Raw genomic sequence first — 11,352 nt, forward strand, 5'->3', positions numbered from 1 at the left:
ATTAAGCTTTTAAACATCGATCTGATGAAAACATGTGCAGTGTTTTAAGATGGAATGAATCAGTCACGTGTTGACAAAATGTTCTACAAGTATTTACAGTATGAAGAAAAAAGTGCAAGAAAATAATCCCTCATTATGCATTAAACGTGTAGGAACCAAAATGCTTCTTTAGCCATTGCTTGTTGTTATCTTTATTTGTCCGCACCACGTTTAATTGTATTTATCACGTCCGGCAATTGTCCCATGGGTGTTATTTATTGTTATTTAGGTCACCTGTTGCACCAAAACAAAGAGGTGTGATGTATTTGTTAATTGTTTGTTTTCTTAGATAATTGCACTCTGACTTCAATAAAGACTGTTCCATCATGACAGCGATGAGCAAAGTCTATCCTCTCGAGGCACGACTCATTAGGAGCTTTACGATATGATAACACTTTATTGGTCCGATCAAGTCTGAAATGTGACTTGCAGTTAACATGACGGCACAATCAGTGAGAGAAAACCTGCTCAAAGAGCCTTCATCTGATCTGGGATTTAACTGTCGACACAAAACGTTTATTCTTTTCTTCCTCGTGTCCTCAGACGAAGCCGATCCGAGTGTCCCAGAAGACGGGCATCCCTCTGGACGTCCTTCCTACCAAAGGCCTGACCGCTAAGCAGGCGGAGCGCATGATGAGGATCAACGACTCGGACCTGCCTCGAGTTTCCACCCAGCAGCGCGGCAAGGAGGAGAGCACAGAGGAGAGGAAGCAGAGGAAACTCGCCATCAAGGAAGAACGCAAGGTGAGAGAGAGATGCGAAACCCAGGCAGTATCTGGTGTGAGGGGTAGGGGTAGGGTAATGTTGTGAATCGAGTGGCCCGTGGTGGTGGTGGAGTTATGGTATGGGCAGGCGTATGTTATGGACGACGAACACAGGCCACTCGATTCACAACATTACCCTACTTTGTGAACAATATGTGACCCGCTCTATCGAAATCAGTCGGAAGTCGCAACGGCTCATTTCAGAATAAACGTGGATTTACGTAAAAAACTATTTTTTCAGGGTTCGGGTGTTTTGTTTGATTTTAAACGAACCAAGTCTTGGCTTTCAGAATATGAAACTTTTATTTCCAAAATCACACGATAAATACATTTTTGAAGCTCGTAAAGGGACGAAGACAGGCACCTCTCACTCGCACTCTGCTCTTCCAGCAGCGCCGCCCCCCTCCCTCCGGCTGTCATTATGAACGTAAGAGTAAAGTAATCATAGATAACACCGCAGGGTCCGTTACAGTTTGTTTTCATCTGGTTTTAATTAAACAAAGGCTTGGCTTTCAGAATATTAAACTTGTTTCGGCAAATTGAGATGATAAATACAACTTTGAAGCTTCGGCATAATTACAAGCGGAGAACGGAGTAACTTAACGTCACTGCAGGCAGAACAACAGCCGGCGTTTCTCGTGAGGGTTTTCCCCGGGAAACACACACACACACACAAACGCAAAAATACACAAACACACACACGCACACACGTAGACACACACACTCGCGAGCTTCCCCTCCAAACGAAAATATCTTCCCTCCGTAGTATTTTGATCATTTGCTAATAATCAATCAGATCGATGGATTCCAGAGAAGAGGAAACTTTGAAGGCCTTTTTCTCAAAACGATGTCTCGGTGACAGTCATTATATAATGTGACATATTTCGCTTAATATTTGGAGAACAACAACAACAATCCTGATATCATGAGAAAGCTAGGAATCTCCTCTTTCCAGCAGTGTATACAACTCAAAATGTGTCTTCGGGTCAATGCGACTGATTTCGATGGAGCAGGTCACATATTTGAGAGAAATGGGCTCTAGGACCGGTCCGCGCCCGCCACCTTTAAGGGCGGGCTCCAGCAGGAAAAGCTGGAGGCCGGAAAAGAGTGAGACAGGTAGCACGCCAAAGTAAAAGTGGAACCGAGAGACAGAACGAGAGCAAGACAGACGGACAATTTAGCTGCTGCGGCTCATATGCAGGTGCGCTTTATAGTCCGAAAAGTACGGTAACTATTTCCCAGAATACCTCTCCTATAAATACACTTTCCTTAGTAGTTTGTCTTGTAAACAATAGCGGTAAGAGCGTTGAGAACACGTCCTTTTTGTCAAGCAACTTGTTTTAAATCACACATGGTGACACGTTATCAAATCCAACACATAGACTCAAACAACAAAGCTCCTGATGTGTCGTCCTCCTCTGTGCCATGGAGCTCCAATCCTGTCCAAAATATTATTTAAAACCGCCCTCAGTGAGCAACACTGTTGTCCAGCTGATAATTTCCTTCATCACCACAAACACACACGTTTATTTCGTCTCACACACCGCCCTGCTGCCACAAATACTCACTAGAGCACCAAATATGGATCAATCCGCCGCTGAAAGTAGATCCCAACTAATGCACTATTTCTCCTGCTTATTTGATAGAAACTAAAGAAAGTAGGTGTTTTAGAAAATGATATGTGTTGGTTTTGTTTGTTTATGGCATATGTCTGCAATTAATCAAACAAAGCAGTAGTCGGCTGAATAAAATGAATTATGTCATTGATTTGATTGATTTTGCTCTTATCTTGAACGACCTGGATTCAAATATTTACCACAAATCAATTCGTCTTTTTAATTACCTTTTATATGATAAGAAATGACATGGAGAACAATTGATTGATATGTTTTATTTCGAACAAGTAAAATAAATAATTACAAAACTAAAAAAAAGTTGCAGTGCATAGTCATGTAAGATAAACCAGAACAAACATTTACAACAACAGCATTAGCAACACAAACAGTCCCACATCTAGTGTTCGAAAAGGAGTGAGAAGAAGTATTTATTTAATCTCACCCCCTTGTCCCTAAATTATTTATTTATAATCTGCAATAATTATCCTTATTATTCATTATTATTGTTATTATTAATCTGCTTTACCTGTTGATTGACATATACACCAGTGGCGAACCGTGTCTCACAACGGGACCTTCTGTAGACACACACCCCCCACCGCCGCCGCAACGCAACACTGCAATATTACAGATCAACAACACAGATACGATTCTCATTTATTCATTTTATTACATTTCAGTTATATAATTAAATCGATGTTTTGTTTGTTTTATCTGAGTGTTGCAGGGTATTCTCTGAATACCTTGAAGGCCCTGACGGTTCGCCACTGATATACACATATGTACATACACACACATATGAGAGGCCGTCTGGCTCACAACTCATACTGGGTCTTACAAACCATGTCAGAATCTCACACATGCACCATTTAACTCTTTTATACATATAGCTAAACACTTGTACACGCACAGTCATACTCTCTTTCACACACTGTGGTCTGGGCAATAAAGCAAACGTACTTAAATACCAAACGGTACTTTCTTAGAAACACTATTATTCCCACTTACAGACAACATCATACTACAATATAATTGTGTGTGTGTGTGTGTGTGTGTGTGTGTGTGTGTGTGTGTGTGTGTGTGTGTGTGTGTGTGTGTGTGTGTGTGTGTGTGTGTGTGTGTGTGTGTGTGTGTGTGTGTGTGTGTGTGTGTGTGTGTGTGTGTGTGTGTGTGTGTGTGTGTGTGTGTGTGTGTGTGTGTGTGTGTGTGTGTGTTACATTTTAGTATGTATGAGAGTATAGTAGTGTGTGTGAGATACATGTTAGTGTGTGTGTGGGTGTGTGATACATTTTAGTGTGTGTGTTACATTTTAGTATGTATGAGGGTATAATAATGTGTGTGTGTGTGTGTGTGTGTGTGTGTGTGTGTGTGTGTGTGTGTGTGTGTGTGTGTGTGTGTGTGTGTGTGTGTGTGTGTGTGTGTGTGTGTGTGTGTGTGTGTGTGTGTGTGTGTGTGTGTGTGTGTGTGTGTGTGTGTGTGTGTGTGTGTGTGTGTGTGTGTGTGTGTGTGTGTGTGTTACATTTTAGTGTGTATGAGGGTATAATAGTGTGTGTGTGAGAGAGAATGCTTGTGTTTTTGAGAGTTTATGAGAGAGGACATTGTACTGGTTGAGTATACTTCAACAGGAAGTCAGGTTGATCCAACAGGAAGCCAGGTTAAATGTTCATTCCTCGACTGGTTTCCTCGAGAACAAAGCCAGAAGCTGCTCAGAGCACGGCTCGCTACATTTGAGCTGCAATAAGAACTTTTGTTAACACTTTATATTAAGGTACACAAATTAACCACCAACTGGTTGTTAATCAACGTGCTCATTAGCAGTATATGGGCTCTTTATTAAACACTTATTAATGCCTTATTCTACATGACCGTATTAACCCTCTGATCAGTGCTGATTCATTGCAAGTGAGGAAGTGGTTTGGTCTTAATATGCTCAATAAGGCAGTAGCACCACAAGAATAGTAATTCTCCCACAATAAATATGATCTATCCTTATGTAACAAGACACAAATCTATAAGTGTTAATTAAGTCTGAATAACTTAGGTATTTCTATCGAAGAACATGTTCCCTATTTTAAAGGGAAGTCTTGTTCGTAATAGGGTTGCCAGAAACTGACCATGATCAAAATCGATTATTCGGCAGCCCTGGCGAATAATAATCGATTATTCGACCCCTCCCCCCCCGCGAAAAAAAAAAAAATCAGACAAAAGGAATTCCGCTGTTTTCTTTACTGTAACATGTTTAACAGTACAACCAACAAACAAGCATGTCATCACAACGACGTGGCCTTGAAGTGAAGTTGGTAATGGCCGGCTGCTGCGTCTTTCTCTGTAACCTCTTTGGCGTGCTTCGCACTCAAATGCCAACGCATTGTTGAGGTTGAGCTGTGATAGACCAACGTCGCACGTGTGAGGGAGAGGGGGGGGTGGGGGCGGGGTCGGTGTGTCGCGTGCTGCAGCAGCAGTCTGCTCTGCAAGCAGGCTTCCTCCAAGTTTACAGTAAAACAAACTGGTGGTGTGACCAATGGCCATTTACAATTATTAATACTATTACTATTATTAGCATATATATATGTATATATATTTTGGTTGAAACTAAGCCAGAAAAAAAAAAAAATACATAAATAATAATAATAAAAAATAATAATAAAAAAATATATATAAATAAAATCGATTTTTAAAAATAATATTTGATTATGGAGACTGTAACGAATATTCGAATAATCGAATAATCGCTGGCATCCCTAGTTCGTAACCAATAAGCTAGTAGTTTGACTCTAATTGGCCTGAACAGGTTCCCTATTCTAAAGTTGCCTCCTCTTCACACTTTGTAAATACATGATAGCACGCAACTACTGAAGTTAACCTGAACAGCACATGAACAAAGTAGGCCCACGTTGAAATATCTGTCATATTAATGAACCACAGAAGAGAGGTTCAGACACATCCCAAAGCATGTCAAGTTTCTCCTAGGCTGAGAACACACATGCAGCCGGTATACTTTTTTAATAAAAACAGATTTTTAACAGAGTTGATCTATTTGTGATCACACTGTGTGACCTGCTTGTAGGTGTACTGTTCTCTCCATGTGTTGTACTGTCTCAGTGTGAACAGAGATTAAACAGCCAGTCACTCTTTTGAGAGCCAGGGAATGAGCAGCCATGCTCCTTTATAGTCCACTGACATTCAAACGGAGTGAAACTATAAAAAAGAAGAAGATACAAGGCACTTAATGATCTCATACATGCAAGTGTAACATACACAGATTAACACTCGGCACCGCTAAGTGTAAACAGGGTAAATATAGCTAATGCTAGCTGTAGCATATCCCTCCGAAATATGGTCGTAGACTTTACTGATGATTTAGAATTGATTGAAACTCCAGAGTTATAAAGACACAAAAAATACGTTTAGGCACAATCCGTATTAGAATCACTTTAGCATACTACCAACAGTTAACTGTAAACAGACAGCAAAGCTACAAAGCAGCTTATAAACGAATTAGGACACAACCTACAATTTTATATTATAGTAAATACCAACCTTGTGCCTCTTCGGGGGGTGCTAACATTTAAACATACACTTTATTCTTTACTTTCTCCGTCTTTATATGTAGAAGATATTTCTTTTCGCAGTCATGTTGTTTCCATAGCAACAACAACTTCCTGTCAACAGCGTAAAAGCATCTAAATAAAACATGCTAGCGCGAATGCTAGCGCGAATGCTAGCGCGAATGCTAGCGCGAATGCTAGCGCATTTTTCTCATTGAGCCGGGACTCGATTAAAAAAATTAATCTAATTAATTAATCGAAATTAATCGCATTTTTAACAGTGAGAAGCAATTTCCACATGGATGTTACTCCAAGTGGTCTACAGTCGAGTGCAGTCCAGTGAGCTTCTCAGACGTGGACTTACTTATCCTGGCCCTGAAACCAGTCCTCTGGTTGAGTGTGGGTTGGGTCAGGGTGTGGTTCCTTGCACTCGGAGTCGGGCTAACGTCCACGCTAGCTGCTACATGCTAGCTGCTACATGCTAGCTGCTACATGCTAGCTGCTACATGCTAGCTGCTACATGCTTTGCATTTAGGTGATACTTTAGGCTTGATGAGCTGCGGTGATATGCAAATCCTTTTTTTTCATAATTTGCACACAGCCGTGCTCTTATCGACGCTTCCATCCGTCCGTTTTTTAAAACAAAATGTCCCATCCACGGGGCGACCAAAGCGGTCTCATCAGCTTGTTCGTTCATGTTTGACTATTGTTCACCGTGGTTTGTTGTTGTTTGAAGTCCCATGCTGAAGTCATGAACGTTAGTTGGTGCTCCAGTATAATCGGTACGCCTGAAACTCATCCAGTGAGAAACGTTCCGCTGTGCAAAAATAAGTGCGATTAAAGTGCGTTAATTTTTTTGTAATTAATTCATCTTAATTAACGTGTTAAAGTCCCGGCCCTAGTTTAAACATCTCCAAATGTCATCACATAAACACAATACATGTTACTAATCCTCAACGCTTCTGCCCATTCATTTTGAATGGGGTGACGTCACGATTCGCCGAACTGCATTGTGGGAGCAAAGCGTAGCTTCTCTCGCGGTGCTCGCTGCAAAAGTAGAGCAATGTTCTACTTTTGACGCCTCGACGGAGGCGTCAGCCAATCGAATCATGCCAGTACAAGCTCTAGCCCAGGGATGGGCAACTTTGATGGTGGTGGGGGCCACATCATTGATGTACTGGCCACCAGGGGGCCGCAGATTCACTTGGAACACACACACACAAAATTCCATGTGTTGTATGTAATTATTAACAAATATACTGAGTCTGACATCTTCATTGACATGTTACAATCAAAGGGAACATCCTCTAATAAGCTCACTAAACAAATATCAGTTCACAGAAATGATATTTCATTTGTACAAGTGGCATGTTTGTATTGAACAGGTTATTAAACAGTGGAATAAAATTATTTTAAACTATTGGAAAGCACGGAAAATGTGTGTGTATTGAGATTAACCATTAGATGACATACACATGAAGTCATGAGCACTGACCCAGACATTAGTTGTCTAACTTGAACCTCAGACACTTGTAGCCAGTCTCTGCATTCCCCTTATTCCACAATAATGGGAACGTCAACACAGACACCCGTCAGCCCGCACTCTGCTGTTCCTCAGCGCCGCTCCCCCTCCCTCTCGCTGAAATTATGAATGAAAAGCGTAGTAATCATAGATAACACGGCAGGGTCCGTGACAGTTTGTTTTCATCTGATTTCAAATAAACAAAGTCTTGGTTTTAAGAATATTAAACTTGTTTCGCCAAATTCAGATGATAAAAACAACTTTGAAGCTTGTAAAGGCATAATTACAAGAGCCAACTTAACGTCTCAGCAGGCACAAAAACAGCCGGTGTTTATTGTGAGGGTTTCCCCGGGAAACAAACAAAATACACACAAATGCGTCACAGATTATTTTGCGGTATTTGAAATCATCTACGCAGCTCGCGACGTAACTAGGAGTCTCGTGGACGGTATCAGTACTACAAGTATGGGCCATTTGCCCATCCCTGCTCTAGCCAATCAAACCGTGTGTTTGTGTGTCTGGGGCAGGAGATTCATGTGATTGGTTGTTGGTCGAGTTTCAGCCCCCCCCCCCTGCCGGCAAGCGACAACGCACGCTGCCGTGTGTAGGGGCCGTGACAGTGCAAGTGTAAGGCATACACTTAGTCATTGCTTTCTGACGGACTTGACCCTATTACTCTTCAGGTTGCTTTCTACTGCCTTTCTTGGGCGGTGTCCGTCAAACGAAAAACGTAGAGCCAATCAGGAACTGAGAATTTAGTCCAACTTCCTTTTCAATCAAACTCACTTCCTTTTCAATGATACTCTCTCACACTATTCTTATGCACACACCCTATCATTCTGTTTTATACACATACCTATAGTCATTCACATGAACTCTTATATAAGCTATTATTCAGCCTTTCATTCACTGCTATTCTGTTTTACATAATCACTATTGTTATTAACATGAAATACTATTCCCTCTTATATAGGTTATTATTCTGTCTTACATTGTTTACCGATTACACACATACTACTATCCTCTTTCACATACACTATTATAATGTTCTATTAGATTATAGTTGTTTGTGAAAGACGATAGTGGTGTGTGTACGAGAGTATGATGGTGCGTTTAAGAGAGTTTGTTTTTGTGTGTGAGAGAGTAGTTATTTGTGTATGATAGTAAATGAAGGAAGGAATGACAGTACGTTAAGGACGGTATGATAAAGAATCTGGTGGAGTATGTGAGATTCTGATATTGTTTGTAAGACCAAGTATGAGTTGTGAGCTAGACGGCCTCTCATACACATACATATATGCACATATTCATATACACACCTACATACTCACACATATATACGCGTTCACACCGGAGTACTTTTACCTGTACTTTTCCCGTTTAGTTCCGATAGTGCCTGGAATTTTGCGTTCACACCAAAAAGAAAACTTAGTTCAGAGAACTTTTACCCCCATTGTTAGTGCCTGCTAGAGAGGTGGTACTATCCTGGGGAGAAGGAATAGCAATTTCGATTTCGCTGGGCGAATTGCAAACCACGCCCCGTAAAACTCTGAAAAGTTTTTGTGAAGCCGCCATTGTATTTGCTGGCATTAGCATTAGCCTCGTGCACCAACGGAGAGAGACTAACTTATGGCGACACAAAATAAAACGTGGGAGCGGTGGAGATGAGGAGGTGTCGGCGTTCTGGCGATTTACTCGGAAGGCTTCAGTAGAAGCTGCTGGGAGTCCCAGCAGCTTCGACTGAAGCCAGTCCCCAACTCCGGGGACTTCGGGCGGCAGTATACGCCGTGAAGCGGTTTGCGGCCTGCCAGTAAACCCAAAGCAGAAGAAGACGAAGTGACGTCAGCGGCTTCATTTGCATAATCCTCCCTCAGGGAACTTATTCCGGTGTGAACGCGATCTGTACTTAGTGCCATGGGGGAACTAAAGCCCCGGCCACACGAGGACAATAACGGTCATATCTGCTACAGTTCACTATCAGATAGACGGTTCGGCCACACGAGGCCGACATGGAAACGCAAATAACGATAACGGGTCCCGAGGTGGGTAGATCTGCAAACGAAACGCTCTGGGGGGGCAAACGGCTCTGTGTTTACGCCGATACGATCATTTCCTGATAACGTTGAAGCAATAGCCCCGCCTCTCCCACGTCTCCTGCTCAGAGATCAGCTGCTGGCCTCTCAGAAGAGGGGGAGGAAAAGAGAGCCTCCGTTTTTATTCTTATAGTCATTATTCATTTGTTTTAAAGCTCAATAAATAACAAAGAAGACCTCTGACCGGCACCTTTCTAATTTTGTCGGGAAGATTTAAACTTTAAAGGACATGTTGACCGGCGAAAGAAAAATCTAACTGACACTCTGCTGCACGGTTCCCTCGTCCCTTGGAAGAGGCGGAGAGGTGGGTGTTTCTCATCTGCTGGTGGACTACCGCAGAGATTTACAGCAGGAGCACACGCTCGCCTCGGGGAGGGAGAAAAAGAGCCAGAGCGGAGAATAAACAGAATGGCAACCATGGCAACCAGGGCAACCATGCCCGGGAAGTCTTTTTCGCTGCTTTTGTGGCAGACTACAGCGACACTTACAGGCCTGGCATATGTACTACCGCGTCTCCAGCGCTTTCGAGCGGTCTCGTGTGAACGGACACGTTTCTGGTGCCTGTTGCGTGAGGACGGAATACTTTTTTGATAACGATTGCGGTCCGTTTGCGTTATCGTCCTCGTGTGGCCGGGGCTTAAGTACGGCAAAGTACTTGGTGTGAAAGCGGCTTTAGTCAAACACCTTCCCCATCCCTGTACCTCCAGAAAATAATAACAATGCCAACGATGGAGGAAAATATGTCGATAAGTCATTAAAGTATTTAATCAGTTCACAATGTGTTAAATGCTCCTTCTGTGTGTTTAACAGGAGCGGAGAGTGGAGAAGAAAGCCAACCAGACGGCGTTTAAGGAGGAGAAAGTGCGGCAGGAGAAGCAGATGTTGAGCCTGAGAGCCAACGTCCAAGGCATGAAGCTTTAATAAACAAACTCTGCCCACACTGACTTTCTTTACCCGCTCTGAGGCGCCATCAGTGGACTCTTAACTTCAGTGGAGCTGAGAAACGAGTCCGAACAGGGCGACTGGCGGGGAGCCGAGCCTCCAATCTCCTCGAATCATCACGAGATGCAACTTCAAAAGAGGAAGAAATGAACTTTATCTGCAGTTTACCAGCTCAGGATTAATAAATGTTGAGTAGAAGGAAGATTATTAAAAAAGTTTGATTTGATTTTGTTTTTGTGATCACATCGGTTGTCTTGCTTTTGGATATTAAAACGCTTTTATTGCAGGTGATAAATGAGAAGATCGATACCACTCATGTCTGTACTGAAGCAGCCCAATGCTAACTTAGCTTAGCACAAACACTGGAAACAAGTGTATACAGTAAGCCAGGCTCCTCTGAAGCTCACAAATTAACGTTATTTGTGTCATTAGTACCTTTAGTTTATAGATGTTTGTATTGTAAGACAAATGCATTTTGGCTGTTGCATAACTGTTGCTGGCTTCTCCATGCACCTTGGAAGTCGATACATGTGTTTAAGAAGCACAGATGCAGAATGCAACAACAACAAATGGCCACGTTAGAGGGGTAAATAATAAGACTGTTACTTTATAAAGTGATTTTGTTTAAGATAAATTAAGTTTCATGCTGTAAAAACAACCAAGATATGGAAAAAAAAGTGCAAAGAAATTGATAAATTAAATAATACCTCTGAAAGATACCAAAAACAGTCAAACTGCTAATATTTATGTTGTATTTTTCACAATTAAACTAATGACATTTATCATGTTAAAACTGAGCTTCAGAGGCGTCCTCGGGCAGATCTAAGC

The 11,352-nt window shown here is 42.0% G+C and overlaps 1 protein-coding gene across 1 annotated transcript in view; it reads left to right on the forward strand.

Moving 5' to 3' along the window:
• Positions 1 to 10,750, forward strand: part of LOC117450721 (protein LTV1 homolog) — a 35,965-nt gene extending 25,215 nt beyond the window's left edge. The window contains 2 exon segments of the mRNA XM_034088648.2: positions 583 to 783; positions 10,393 to 10,750. Of these exon segments, the coding sequence (XP_033944539.1) occupies positions 583 to 783; positions 10,393 to 10,503 (312 nt within the window). The 3' untranslated portion in view covers positions 10,504 to 10,750.
• Positions 10,751 to 11,352: the final 602 nt, after the last annotated feature.

The sequence above is a fragment of the Pseudochaenichthys georgianus genome, chromosome 1 (assembly GCF_902827115.2).
Source record: "Pseudochaenichthys georgianus chromosome 1, fPseGeo1.2, whole genome shotgun sequence".
Classification (NCBI taxonomy): Eukaryota; Metazoa; Chordata; class Actinopteri; order Perciformes; family Channichthyidae; genus Pseudochaenichthys; species Pseudochaenichthys georgianus.